Source organism: Salvelinus sp. IW2-2015, linkage group LG4q.1:29, assembly GCF_002910315.2.
Source record: "Salvelinus sp. IW2-2015 linkage group LG4q.1:29, ASM291031v2, whole genome shotgun sequence".
In the NCBI taxonomy this organism is placed as follows: Eukaryota; Metazoa; Chordata; class Actinopteri; order Salmoniformes; family Salmonidae; genus Salvelinus; species Salvelinus sp. IW2-2015.
In genome coordinates, this window is record NC_036842.1 from 36,373,813 (window position 1) to 36,388,809 (window position 14,997).

The 14,997-nt window shown below is 39.8% G+C and overlaps 1 protein-coding gene across 3 annotated transcripts in view; it reads left to right on the forward strand.

The window, feature by feature from the left end:
- Positions 1-290: 290 nt before the first annotated feature.
- wrn (WRN RecQ like helicase) overlaps positions 291-14,997 on the forward strand; it is a 39,312-nt gene continuing 24,605 nt past the window's right edge. Inside the window, exons 1-22 of one of the 3 annotated variants that reach the window (XM_070442881.1) lie at positions 291-575; positions 1,133-1,209; positions 1,902-2,023; positions 2,397-2,542; positions 2,722-2,870; positions 3,171-3,320; positions 3,459-3,501; positions 4,707-4,809; positions 4,943-5,324; positions 7,711-7,779; positions 8,255-8,369; positions 9,041-9,116; positions 9,198-9,265; positions 10,383-10,491; positions 10,981-11,049; positions 11,891-11,973; positions 12,269-12,375; positions 12,906-13,093; positions 13,468-13,642; positions 13,901-14,082; positions 14,289-14,390; positions 14,515-14,607. In XM_070442881.1, coding sequence (XP_070298982.1) covers positions 1,141-1,209; positions 1,902-2,023; positions 2,397-2,542; positions 2,722-2,870; positions 3,171-3,320; positions 3,459-3,501; positions 4,707-4,809; positions 4,943-5,324; positions 7,711-7,779; positions 8,255-8,369; positions 9,041-9,116; positions 9,198-9,265; positions 10,383-10,491; positions 10,981-11,049; positions 11,891-11,973; positions 12,269-12,375; positions 12,906-13,093; positions 13,468-13,642; positions 13,901-14,082; positions 14,289-14,390; positions 14,515-14,607 — 2,600 coding nt within the window. In that variant the 5' untranslated portion in view covers positions 291-575; positions 1,133-1,140. Of the gene's footprint in view, positions 576-603; positions 819-1,132; positions 1,210-1,901; positions 2,024-2,396; positions 2,543-2,721; positions 2,871-3,170; positions 3,321-3,458; positions 3,502-4,706; positions 4,810-4,942; positions 5,325-7,710; positions 7,780-8,254; positions 8,370-9,040; positions 9,117-9,197; positions 9,266-10,382; positions 10,492-10,980; positions 11,050-11,890; positions 11,974-12,268; positions 12,376-12,905; positions 13,094-13,467; positions 13,643-13,900; positions 14,083-14,288; positions 14,391-14,514; positions 14,608-14,997 lie in introns of those variants that run through there. The other 2 variants (XM_070442882.1, XM_024139247.2) reach the window with 2 other exon arrangements.

The following is a 14,997-nucleotide window of genomic DNA, read 5'->3' on the forward strand; positions in this document are numbered from 1 at the left end:
TTAAAATAAATGTTCTGTCATACSCATGGTATATGGTCTGATATACCACGGCTGTCAGCCAATCAGCATTCAGGGCTCAAACCACCCAGTTTATAATTTGTAATAATAACGAAATGGATGTTGTCTTAATAACATACATCCTTAAAATAAACCATTAAATAATTATTTATTCATCAGGTTAGATATTTTTTTTAACCGAAAGCCGGGAACTGTTTAATGATTAAAACGCTCAGAAAAAGGGTTATGATATGATGACTGATATATATATGACTGCGCTTTTGTTTCACAAGTGCAGCTAATGTAGGATCATATTATTATTATTCCTCAGCGACTGTAACCAAAATTGTAATACAAATAGGTGCTGTAATGTTACGTAGATGCAACTCATCTTCCAAAACAGTACGTGGCAGCAACTCTCGAGTATATTGAATAAAAAAATGACTACAAATCAAAAAGAAGAAGAAGAATACGGCGGGAGATGTTAGCATGTTTGGCAYATAACGTTAACTACGCGTTAGATACTAGCTAGCCAAGAATATACGTGAACCATTTCTGGAGTTAGCTAACCACCGTGAGTGAGTATGGAAACACATGAAAGTAGACAACAATAGCTATCTAGCTAATGCAGCCAGCATAGCACATGACGAGTAAACAGTCAAGCAAGTCAACTACAACGTTTGTTTGCGTTGAATTCAGCAAACTAGCACGGATTCTTGACCTTAACCCTTGATGTAACATTAGAGAACGTTAGCCACCTAACTAACAATTTGGCAGCTGTTGGATTAACAATGGAAAGTTGGAAATATCTGCTATGACAGGTATCACCGCATGTACATGTGTTTTAGCCAATGCTAAACAATTTCAGACTGAAATGCAAACGTTAGCCTTTAATAAAGATGGAAACACGACACTAGCCATGACAACAGCTGTCATTGTAAAGAGATTTATTTTACACCAGCAACATATTTTGCTGTTTATTTAGCTTACTAAGGAATACAATCTGATTTTTAAGCTGTATTTGCAAAAGAGGAAAATGTTGGAAACAAGGAAGGACTCATGCCACAGTGTTGTATTCTACACTGTAGATGCTGTAACTATTATTAACGCTTATAGAACTCTTTCCCTCTGACAGATTCAAACATGACTGACAGGAATTTACCTGAGTGGATGTCGAAGATAGAAACTACTGAAAAAGATGCACTTAAACAGGTAATTGAAGTTGAGTAAACAGTACTCACATATATGGTCCAAGATAGTGAACAACGAACTGGTATGGTTAGTAAGCCAGAAGTAGTTCCTGGTTCGTTAACAGATGGCAATATCACCAGCACAGTGTGTAGACAGGTCTACTGGCCTCCAAATGCCTGCCAACAGCTGTCTGAGGTTGGCTATCAAGGTGTGGTTAATTTTCAATTCAGTGAGACTCTCTAATTTGCTTATGTTTACCTATCCACCAGAGCTGTGCAGGGTCATATGCAAATAAAACCATTGCACTGTTTCTCTCAACCCATTTCAATATTCAGTATTGTTAGTGCATGTGATATTTCCTTTTGACCACCATTGTTAATTAGTTATAGTTAGAACATTTTAATTAATACTGACTTGAGTTTAATTCAACCAGTTTATTGATACACCATGTGTTGCTGTATAGAGGTCTATGAGACGAGTCCTGCATCATGCTGTCACTCTTCAACATTTGCATATGTGATGTATGTACTGGAAATGTAAATTTCTGTACATGGAGTAAGAACTCATGTGCACGATGGACAATAGTGAATGGTCTTTTATTTGCATATTTCCTTCGACAGAGCAAACCCAATATGCCCAGTTCTGTGGATAATGGCTGGTAATGTAGTCTCTCTGTGGGGGTAATAAGWAACACTTTTGGTTTTTCTCAACAGGTTCAAACAGGACTCTATAAAAGAAATGTCATAGAGGATGACCTTCCTTATCTAGAGTTCACTGGCACAGTCATATTCAGCCAGGAGAAGAATGACTGCTCTTTTCTGTCTGACGAGTTAAGGTAATCAAGACTATCACCAGTCTAAGTCTCATAGTACATTCAGTGTACATGTATTAACACAGAGATTGAGCAGTCAATCAAGTCCGTTGTACAGTGGTAAGCAGGTAGGGTTTAGACGCATCACGTGGGTTTAGACGCATCACGTCTCTGAAGGCGTATCTATAATCTGGAACTCGTTGTCGGTTTGTCTTGATTGTAAAACGTGTTCACCGCTGTAAAATAAATGTCTGAATCCAAATTTTGGGCCAAATAACATCTCAAAAGTGTACCAACAGCATTGTACGTTAATTATAGTGGGCAATAATAGTTTTTTTACTTGGATTTTGCACCTCATTTACACATCAGTCCCTCTTGTTTTGTTTTTCTTCGGTAGGTCTAGTCTTTCACCTGGCTCTGCTGTGGGGTTTGACATAGAATGGCCTCCTTCCTTCACCAAAGGCCAGAAGAAGAAAGTTGCCTTGGTCCAGCTGTGTGCTTCTGTGGAGAAGTGTTACCTTTTTCACCTCGCCCCCATGTCAAGTAAAGTTCACAGGGGAAATGTCTCGAACATTGATTTATCATTGTATGAATCATTTTCTGCTTATCACTTCTGTTATGTTGTTGCTGCCTATAGTTTATCGGTATTTCGACACATCAGAAACACGTTTAGACCTGTTCTGCAATGGTTTTCTGTATTGCATCTCTCTGACTTCTTGCAGGATTTCCAACTGGCTTGAAGATATTTTTGGAGGATGAGACAATCCGAAAAGTTGGCGTGGGCATCGAAGGAGACATGTGGAAGCTACTCTCTGACTTTGATGTCAAACTGAAGAATTTCGTGGATCTTGGAGATTTGGCAAATGGAAGAGTAAGATCACAGAATTGTATCCTCATTTTACCACAATTACACAACTACCAATGTGTTTACTCATGGGCCAATGTATCAAACACTTCCACTTGTTGGTGTGTAACCATATAGTCAAGTCCTAAACAAAATGTCAAGTTAAAAAGGTATCGTTCCAAATACAGCAAAAATACTGGCCTCAAATATTTCACCCAAAATGCATCTGCTAACATGCTATGAGGAATAGCAAAAGGACTGTTTGATTGCTCTAAAGCTACATACAGTATTATATCCTCACTGACTATAATTCTCTGTGATTTCCAGCTGCGATGCGGTGAGAGATGGAGTCTGGATGGGCTCGTCAAGCACCTGTTCAAGAAGAGGCTGTTCAAACAGCAGGATGTGCGCTGTAGCAATTGGGATGACTTTGAACTCTCCCAGGAACAGAAAAGATACGCAGCTACAGATGCTTATGTGAGTGGGGGAAAACCTACTGTATCATATTGTGTCATTGGAAGAATAGAGAACTGGTTTTGTGGGAGAGTTGTGCAAGAGATTCTGTGTTTGTTTATCAGCCATGTTTATTTTTTTTATTTTTTTTGTCTTGCCTAGGCTGGCCTGATCATTCATAGCAAACTGAATACTATGGACCCTGGTGAGTATTGTGTAGATTTCTTTGATGTGTCATACATGTGTTATGTTTCTCAAATCCCAGTTATTTTATTGGTTTCCTTCATTAAAACCCCCTAAGGTCCATGTCCACGCCCCGCGGAAATAACATTAGAAAAATGTTTTTTTTTAAATCCCAATGGAAATCTGTCAGTTTAAGATAGAGATATCTGCGTCTCAATCCACCGGTTCCGCCTATGTCGCTCTTCTGCATTTGTGGTGAAAGGTGACAGAGGTAGAGCGGTGTTTATCAGACCATGAGACATCCAGAAAATTGGTCTTCTCACAAAATRGTCGGTAGCGTCTGAATGGTTTGGCCTACAAACTATTATGACCCTTCTATGGAAAGATGAGACTCTCATGAACTCTTATGCTCTARGACCTCCACAAGTGTCAGGAGACTCGTCTGAAGTCGGTACAGCCAATCTGCCTTCTGTCTGTAGTGTCCATACTGTTTGGGCTAACCCTCTGTGCAAAGGTGAGATTCTCACAAACATGTACAGTACCATTCAAAAGTTTGGACACGCTTACTCATTCCAGGGTTTTTCTTTKTTTTTATACACATACTAAGCAGCTCATGTTATAGACAGAAGCGCGCTACATGGCATACCAAACTGAACTTGTCTCTTGGCATGTTCAGCCCATCCATTATCTCAGCCAGTCATGGCTAGCTTGAAAGTTCCTGTCTGTTTCTCTGACTAAACCAACTAGGCTCGTAATTTAACAATTGTATTCATATTTACAGATGGTATGCAAATTTGTTATTAAGGCACATGAAAGTTATCATGTTCCAGAAGGCATTTCTGCCCAAAAAATTATTTTGATAAAAATGTAAGTTCAAATGGCTCTCCTGTGAATTAGTGACGCGTGACATACACCTAGTTTCCTGAAATGAGTCAGATCTTTTTTTATATCGCTCAGATATAGGAGAGACACTTCAGAACAAACTTCCTTTTGTTTTATTTGGGGGGGGGCTATTTGTTCCATGTAGTGAATAAGCTAATAGCAGTAAGGACCCCCCCAAAAAAATATATTTTTAAGGGGTCTTAAAATGCTAAATGATCTTTGGTATGACCTTCATAAAACAATTCTGTATAGTTAGTAGAATCCCCCCCTCCCCCGGCMTAGACTCTGGTTGGTTAATAGAGGTATCTTTAAACAAAATATATGTCTCTTTGTGCTCCAATAAAGGAGTGAATTCTCAGTCTGGCCTTAAGGACAAACTGTCTCAAATGGCCAATGAAATTGAGGAATTAGCTGGCAGCATCCCAGAAGAAGTCAATGACATCCAGAGGTCCAGTATACAGACATTACTATTCCAACATCAAGATTGTTGTTCACTCATTTGTCTGATTCGTAAGTACAGTACAGACAAGGTCAGAAATGTAATCAGTCTCAAATGCATTTCTTTTCTTTTGTCATTGTAGCGTTGCAACGCTAGTGGAGGACCTGTATGTTAGTCTCACTGCTCTGAGAGATTTGCTGTCAAAGAACAACACCTCAGCTTCAAACATAGATCCAGAACTTTTGTCTCACGACCTCCCAGAGAACAAGACCCTCAGTCCTGACGGAACAGACGCAACCAATGGAACACAGATGGATCAGGGCTCACCCGGAGAAGATGAGGACCTCAATCACTCTAACATAGATCTCTTTAAGGTTCCTGAACCCATGGAAGAGGCCAGCAAACCCATAGACTATCAAGGAGACTGCATCATGTCCCAGGATATCTCAGAGTATGAGCTTCAAATGCTGGAGAGGCAAGCTAAGCAGGAGGATTTGGAGGAGCAGTCCACTTTGGAGTTCCAGGTGAAGAGCAAATCTATTTAGCCTGATCCCAGACCTGTTTGTGCTGTAATGCCAATTTCTATGGTCATCGTCACGCCAATAACCAATAAGACGGGACTAACAGATCTGGAACCAGGTTATATCCATTTGTATTTATGTGGAGGATTCTACATTAGATGTCATTGTTCAGGAAACAAGCTAAAGATAGAGAGTCCTTTATTGACCTCTGTTCATTTTGCATTATGCCACCTTCATGCAAATGTCCTGAAAGGTTGTTGGCAGCCATTTATTGTCCAACTGATGTGGGCTAGAACAACTAATATATTTAGCCCTCATTCAATAGGGATGGAAGTTTGAACAACTGGTAGTATTTGTGTCACTAGTTTCAATAGAATGTCTTATGTCTGCATATCATAATATGGCCGGGGTGTCAGTAAACGTCAGGGGGAAAAAAACGTAAATAAATTGTTGCCAGCAGCACAGTTACAGTCACCAACACTATGGATAACATAAAAACCGCCTACCCAGCTCGGCTATGGCGAGTAAAATGGTCAGAGTGAGCTGTTCTCTCATGTCTTGAAGTAGCTACCAACTCTCTGAGTTTACGAGTGCCCAGGGCGCACTCTGGCACTCCAGATTGAATTTACGAATACACCTGTAGTATAAACCAGCCTTTAGTCTTAATCTTTGGTTGTTTAGTACATGCCCTCACATGTGAATCCTTAAAGAGATGGGTTTAAGAGTGTGTGAACTATGCTGAATGAGTGTAGACCAGGGTTTAAGAGTGTGTGAACTATGCTGAATGAGTGTAGACCAGGGTTTAAGAGGTGTGAAACTTGCTGAATGAGTGTAGACCAGGGTTTAAGAGTGTGTGAACTATGCTGAATGAGTGTAGACCAGGTTTAAGAGTGTGTAAACTATGCTGAATGAGTGTAGACCAGGGTTTAAGAGTGTGTAAACTATGCTGAATTTTTTAAAATTTTATTTCACCTTATTTAACCAGGTAGGCTAGTTGAGAACAAGTTCTCATTTGCAACTGCGACCTGGCCAAGATAAAGCATAGCAGTGTGAACAGACAACACAGAGTTACACATGGAGTAAACAATAAACAAGTCAATAACATGGTAGAAAAAAAAAGAAGATCTATATACAATGTGTGCAAAAGGCATGAGGTAGGCAATAAATCGAATAATTACAATTTAGCAGATTAACACTGGAGTGATAAATCATCAGATGATCAGTGCAAGAAGAGATACTGGTGTGCAAAAGAGCAGAAAAGTAAATAAATAAAAGCAGTATGGGGGGTGAGGTAGGTAAATTGGGTGGGTAGTTTACAGATGGACTATGTACAGCGTGCAGCTGCAGAATGAGTGTAGACCAGGGTTTAAGAGTGTGTAAACTATGCTGAATGAGTGTAGTAACCAGGGTTTAAGAGTGTGTGAACTATGCTGAATGAGTGTAGACCAGGGTTTAAGAGTGTGTGAACTATGCTGAATGAGTGTAGACCAGGGTTTCCCAAACTCAGTCCTCTGGACCCCAAGTGGTGCACGTTTTAGTTTTTGACCTAGCAAAATAAACTAATCATCAAGCTTTTAATTATTTGAATCAGCTGTGTAGTGTTAGGGCAAAAACCAAAACYTGCCCCCCTCCAGAGGACCGAGTTTGGGAAACGCTAGTGTAGATGAAGAAGAGCTCTCCAGTAGGTTTACCAAAAACATTCAAGGGCCATTTTCTCAAAAGTGAGGTTACAAGTTGATCAACTTTCGAAGCAGAATTACTTTCCCATWGTTCTTCAACTGTAGTGTATGATATACCATTTTCTAGCTCTGAGTCTCTACTTTTATCCAATGTAAAAATAAAAAAAACACCATTTCAAATGTTGCTTCATAAGATCAAGCCGAGCAGTCACATATAATAATATATTTAGCAGGTGCTTTTATCCAAAGAGACTTAGTCATGCTTACGTACATTTTACGTACGGGTGGTGCCGGGAATCAAACCCACCTGCCGTTGTAAGTAGGGCTGTGACGATACAAGTATCGCAATATTTTTTCCATAGCAAAAATATAAAACAAGCAGACCAAACTCTTTTGGTCCTTTAAAAACCTGCTGTATGTAAAATATTGTGTGCTATAGCTTGGAAAATAAATTGGACTGGATGACAATATAATGATGTTTGTTTCCAACATTAGGGATGTTTTCCTAAAGAAGGTAAGTCCGATTCATGTTTTGTTTCCTTGCCATGATACTAACAAGTATCGCGATACTGGTATCGTCCCGGCACTAGTTGCAAGCGCCATGCTCTAACAATTGAGCTACAGTAGACCTCATTCATTATCTTCACCAATCAACTTCACCCAAAGTATTAGGTTCTTAATGCTTTGCTCTTTTGCCTTTTCTATTGAAGGAGAAAAATGCACCGGATGACTCTGCAGACCTATTGTACGAAGTGGAGCTGGAGAGCGAGATGCTACAGGTAATAGTCTGGATGTTAGAGAGAACGATGGATTTCCCCTCTTACCATACATTATCCTTACAGATGTTATCCTAACCTCTCATCAGTCAGTATGCCCATTCTCAATAAGCCAGTTTTACACATTCAAGCACGTCTGAGGTGTGGATTTTTCTCATTAACCTTCTTATAGCAGGCCTGGGTCAAAATATGTCAAAACCATGAGTTTGTTAGCTAGGTTTTTTGTTTGCTTTGTACAATTGAACCAATGGATGTATTTATGTTCTGCTTTTATTTAACTAGGTAAGTTATTGAACATATTTTATTTTACAATAACGACCTGACAATGGATTAAGTACGAGCTCCAAACTAAATCAAGTACGTATTATATTTTCAAATGTACAAAAGTATATTTGACATAGGCATTTGCCCCAGGTCTACTATTGGTTAAGAACCAGTGCCTTGTGTGATGATGTGGTTTGGATGTTTCTCACCTCAGTGTGTGGAGGAAGTGGAGAGGTTGACTCAACAGAAGCAACACCAACCTGAGGAAATGCCCTCTGGCCTTGGCAATGAGGAGGATGACATAGAGGAGCTGGAAGAAGAAGATTTTGGTACTGATGGAGCTATGTCTTAGCTGTTTTAGGTTTCAAAGATTGTTGTGGAGAAATACTAATGGACTGACTGACAAATAGGCAGCCTTATTATAATCTATTGCGAGTGTAAAAGGAGGATGCTCTCAGTCTACTGTGTGTTGATTGAAGTAGAGTGACGGTACATTTTAATAAAAGGAGCTAATAATAGCTATAATTTTCTGCTGTAGGCAGTGGAAATAGTGGTGAGCCTTTACACAAATCCCATGACCTATATAGCCAGCATTATAATTAAATCATGCTCTACTCTGTTAAAAAATCAATACCAACACAGAAACCTATTCAAAATCACACGTTGAGATAGATTTAAGCAATAAGGCCCAACCGGGTGTGGTATATGGCCAATATACCACGGCTAAGGACTGTTCTTACGTACGACGCATGCGGAGTGCCTGGACACAGCCTTTAGCCGTGGCATATTGGCTATATACCACAAACTACTTATTAATCCAATTCCCTCTAGGAGTTGGGCTCATTGCCAACAGCAGGGTTTTAGAATAGCAGTTTCGGATTAATCGCCAGCCTTGTGTACTCGGGCAGATGTTAACCTCCAGTGTCAAATGTACTCAGGCTGATGTGAGTGTATTTCTGTGTCAGTCTATTGAGGCCTCTTTCCCGCTCTCCACATCCAGATCCATCTCTTCCAGAGCCACTCCCTGAACAAATCAAATGTCTAAAGATGTATTTTGGACATAGTCGCTTCAAGCCGTAAGTCACCCCCCCCCTCCCCCATATGTTCATATTATAATTTGTCATTTGTACATGAAAGAGAAATCCCCTCTGTTTCAGAGTACAATGGAAAGTAATTCACTCTGTTCTGAAGGAGAGGCGAGATAACCTTGTTGTCATGGCAACAGGTAAGTTCCATCCCCCACTCGCCATCGTGTTAAGTTAATTATGATTGACTAAGTCGTCACGGTAATATGAGCATCCATATGGATGGCATCGTATAGTTCCAATAATAAAGTGTAGTTCGTAAATGAATATTCCCCGAAGAGGTACATAAAAAAAWATATATATATTGGGCTTTCATCCTTTTGTTCAAATCTGATGTACTTGCACTTATACTACTGCTATTGCACTGCCACCTAGTGGATGGTTTCGTTATGACTCTGAAATCTCTATGCACATTAATCAGACCTGTATGACAAGTAGCGTAAGTTAGTTCTGCTGCGGGATATTCAAGGGTACTGCAAATATATTTGTAGTTACAGATTCACACAAAAAAAATCACAAAAGCTCTGACGAAGGTTGTGTGGTCGATACGTAAAGCTTAATAAGGAACAGTGCAGGTTTCTTAGTTTTAATCATTTTATTCAACTGTTACTGTGCACCTGAAAAAAAGACAGCTCAGATGTGCGAGTGCCTTTTTGAATTATAGTTACAGATGACAACATCSTTTAATTAGTATGTGACAGAAACAGGCTGAATGAGTATAGTCACGAACCGGCTCTTAATAGAAAGGGAGACAACGCAGAGATCAAGGAATAACAAAAATATATTTCTTCACTAAAGTAAACTATATTTTAATTAACAATTGTGTGTGGTTGCGTGCAAAGATGGTAATAATATGGAGCCATGCCAAAATAAACAAACCACAAAATGCCACAACCAAACCAACATACATTGTGTTTGRATGGAGAGAGTCTCCTCAATGAATGGGGGYAAYGMMMWWTTWWRCCCSGGYKKKKKCRMGYKRTMGGMMMMMTTWCCWMYKKAKCRRRCCSGSRRCSSCCKKCKAKKWRKWWWTWAYGYAAAKKAYYYSKAAYYYYAAYYAAWTRSGMWYYKKAGAGTGGGAGGGTCGTCACAGTATAGTTAAGGAAAATATGCTATCACTTATTCAACTAACTATTTTGTGRAATGGAACATCTTGGGTTAGTAGGTGAGATATGCAACGTGATGTAAAATCAATGAGGATGTCAGCCATTGGTATTCTACRAGGTAAACTAAGTGTTTGTCCATGTCTCCCTGAAGGCTATGGGAAAAGCCTGTGCTTCCAGTTCCCCCCAGTGTACTGTGTTGGCGTCAGCATTGTTATCTGTCCTCTCATCGCTCTCATGGAGGACCAAGTGCTCCAGCTCCAGTGAGTAGCAACATTTTAGCACCAGTAACCTTTTAAAAATACRGTCCCTACCAATGTCATTTTCTACTTTTAACATATTTTGATTGTCATACGCCATTGATAGAAATAATCACATGAGTTCGACTGCTTGTTTTTCCCGATATATATTGAAAAATGTGAAAATGTCATGTTTTGCAGGAATAGAAGTATCTGGTAACCATTAGAGCTCATCAATGTTGGTATTCTTCTGAGTGAAACAGTATGTAGTGTTTGGGTTATAGGTGACACCTAGTCAGCCCGTGGTGCGTTCAGCAGGACATAACGTTGTGCAACGTGCAGATAGAAAAACAGCATGTAGAACAAACACCCCTCTAACATGTAGAATAAGGAACCGTGTCGGCTCTATTCATGATATTTCTATCTGCAACGTTCCACAACCTGAACGCTGTCCAGGTGAGATCACGGTGAGGTTCTCCTGCAACAACGTAGCGTTTTCTCTTCACTTTCCAGAATGTCCAACATTCCAGCTTGTTTTCTCGGCTCTGCTCAGACCAAAAATGTTTTAGCCGGCTTGAAACAGTAAGCCCCTTTTCAATTTAAAAAAAAATATTTTACTAAATGTTTGCCAACTGCTAAAGTATTACAACTGCATAAAAGTATTTTGTTCTTAGTTCTGACAGAAAATGTAGTCATGTAATATGTCCCTAAAGGGATGTTTACATGCACCCTCTCCTCTGTTCTGTCACAATGTGTAATATACTAATTTATACTTTTTACAGTCAAGGGGCATTGTAGCCTGAGTGCCAGTCTGTTTGTGCTATCATGTCAACTCCTTGTCATGCCAGTGACAATGAGCAATGAAGTTGGCCAGAGCAAACAGATCTGGGACCGGGCTACCAATGTCATAAGTCAGCTCCCAGGCCCACAGTGTACCGAGTTTACCAGCTGTATGAACTGTAAATTGATCAATTAAAGTGGCAATATGTAACTTCTTGGGTGACTCAAATTCACATAGAAATGTAAGTTATAGATCTATCATTCTACTTGAAAGCAAATCTAAGAGGTAGATATGTTCTAGGTGCACTATTTCTATGCTTCCAGTTCTTAAGTTTTGTTTTTGCGTCTTTTTGTACACCAGCTGAAACAACCATATTTTTGGTTATTAAATATATTTCAGTGGTTTGGATGGTACAATGATAGTATAGACAATCTTACTTTGTCACAAACTGAAATTAAGCGAACTATTAGTTTTAGCAACCAGGTAATGGCGGAGCAATTTCTGCATAGTGTTACTTTAAGACTAAACAACATCTAGCAGGACTGTGGAACTGGAAAGCCTGAATTTTGCACCCCTGTTATAAGTAAAGCCTGCTTATGTACCAACTAGGCAGAAAATAACATGACCCTATTCTGTCTTTAGGGGGCAATACAGAGTTGTATACATGACCCCAGAATACTGCTCAGGCAATGTAGCTCTACTCGAACAGCTCGATAGAAGTATAGGTGAGTGAACTCTAGGTTCCAATTCATTACTTTCTTTTAAATATTTCTCCTTATACATTTATACAGATATATTCAATTTTCTCAAGCCTTGTCTTTTTCTACATTTAGCAGTGAGAATATAGCTGATGGAGGTGTTTCCCAGAAACATCATCTTTAGAACAAAGATTATCTTAAGTTCATTGGTAGGCAATGGACGAACAATCATTTAACTCTAAAGATTATCTTTTATGTTTTTGGGGGAAAATAACTATTCTGGGGTGAGTTATCTCTGCATTCTGCTGTGCTTGTCCTGCAGGAATCTCTTTGATAGCGGTGGATGAGGCTCATTGTATCTCTGAGTGGGGCCATGACTTCAGAGGTGCATACAGGAGTCTGGGAAACCTGAAGAGAAGTCTACCTAACGTAAGAACATTAGTCTCTCATTGCATACATCATTTGGTGATGCCAAAGAAAAATGTCCATCCTGAATGGACAATAAAGTTTTATTCTATCACAGACAGCCATCATCTTAAACAATATATTATCAATTAGAGGCAATCCTCCGTCATAATTCTTATGTAGTCATGTCATAATGAGGACATAACAGATGTTGCATAACAGGTCAGCTACATAATTCTATGTATCGTGGACAGTTGGCAAACGCTGACATCCTTCTTATGGTACTCTTATGTGGAGGACTTACAATGGTGTCAAGTGAACGTTTTACCAGGATTGAACGACTGTGTTCCGTGTTCAGGTTCCCATTGACTGTGTTCCGTGTTCAGGTTCCCATTGACTGTGTTCCGTGTTCAGGTTCCCATTGACTGTGTTCCGTGTTCAGGTRCCCATTGACTGTGTTCCGTGTTCAGGTTTCCATTGACTGTGTTCCGTGTTCAGGTTCCCATTGACTGTGTTCCGTGTTCAGGTTTCCATTGACTGTGTTCCGTGTTCAGGTTCCCATCGTGGCGCTGACTGCCACTGCAAGCCCATCCATCAGGGAGGACATAGTGAAGAGTCTGAACCTGGAGCAACCCATCGTCACCTGCACCTCCTTCGACCGGCCCAACCTCTACCTGGACGTCAACCGCAAGTCTGGCGGCGTGTTTCAGGACCTGAATGGCTTCCTGAAGAAGACCACCGGGTAGGCCCATATATTAATTGCTTATAGGTCAACATATATTTAGGTCCATATACTGAATGAAGGTTAATAATATATTTAAGTAGACCTAGCTATATGATGTTTTTTTTTTAATACAGGATATGTACTGTATATATATGCTTTTGGGAATATTGGTGAATATGGAGCCAGCTTTTATCATAGTAATGATATTAATATCCATGTTTTGTTTGTATAGGAAAAGATGACATCCAATGTCTTTGAGCAGATGCTGGATATAAAAATGTATTCGGTAGATGATACTCGGCACAGTGCAATCTATCCTCCCACAACGTTTCGACCAATTAGATCAAAATTGCTTCTTTTTTTTTTGTCTCATTTGCTGTCGGCTATTTCAGGGGGGATTATGAGTTTGAAGGGTCCTCTATTGTGTACTGCCCCTCGAGGAAAGAGGCTGAGCGTGTGACCTCAACTCTGACCTCGCTGGGTGTCACGTGTGGTGTATACCATGCTGGTCTGGGCATCAAACAGAGGAGGGAGACCCAGTATCGCTTCATGAGGGATGAAATCCAGGTGTGCTTTTAAATCTTTAAGAAACAAAAACAAGTTTCAAATATTTTAAATTAAATCCAGGTGGGTTAGATTTATTGCTATACTGTGTAGAGATTGATAGTAGCAAAATATATGCCAAATTTAGTTGAATTAGTCTCTTCTCTCCAAATATAAATCAGTTTGTGGTTCTTTGCAGATTCTATACAGGCATGAAAACACATAAACATTGTCCACCTCTGTATGCAAGCATACTTATATGGTTTTGTTAATTGTTTTCAGTGTATTGTGGCTACAGTTGCTTTTGGAATGGGGATCAATAAGGCTGACATCAGGAAGGTGATCCATTATGGAGCCCCTAAGGAGATGGAATCTTACTACCAGGAGATTGGACGTGCTGGGAGAGACGGACTTCCAAGTGCCTGCCACGTCCTGTGGGCACCAGCAGATCTAAAATTAAACAGGTCACTCTTTTTTGTGATTATGTTATAAGAATGTAAAAAAAAWATATAAAAAAATATATAAAAAAAATAAAAATATATAGTTCATAAATGGTAGACAAGACAGTTATAACAAATAAATAATATTGTCTGTCTTGACATGAAGCCTTCAGAGTTCAGATTAGTGAAACCCAGACCTGAACTGAGTCTTTTATTGTTGTTCTGTACAGGTTTCTCATCAACCAGGTAGCAAACAACAAATTCCGGGGCTACAAGCTCAAAATGATGGGCAAAATGGACTTSTATCTCAACTCATCCAAGTGCAGAAGGAAGTAAGTCTTGTTCCTGTTCAGTCTTGTTCCGTAATGAGTGATACATGTTTTAGGTACATATCAGTATATTGTGTCAATAGCTACCTGTATTCAAAGTATTGCTTCACATTTCATTTCTCTTTAGGCTGATCCTCTCCCACTTTGAAGACAAACAGCTTCGAAAGGTGACCTCGGGCATCATGGGAACTGACCAGTGCTGTGACAACTGCCGATCTGGGTGGGTGTTTTCCCAGCAATTTTCTGTTCTGTTCTGTGTAAAATAACATCCACATGTTCTTTTAGCTCCACATAACATGCACTGTTTACTGTGTTCTGTTTCCACCATCTTTGGGTTCTTTTAGACCAGGGCTGCCCAACCCTTTTCCTGGAGATCTACTGTCCTGTAGGTTTTCACTCCAACCCTTTTCCTGGAGATCTACTGTCCTGTAGGTTTTCACTCCAACCCTTTTCCTGGAGATCTACTGTCCTGTAGGTTTTCACTCCAACCCTRTTCCTGGAGATCTACTGTCCTGTAGGTTTTCACTCCAACCCTTTTCCTGGAGATCTACTGTCCTGTAGGTTTTCACTCCAACCCTTTTCCTGGAGATCTACTGTCCTGTAGGTTTTC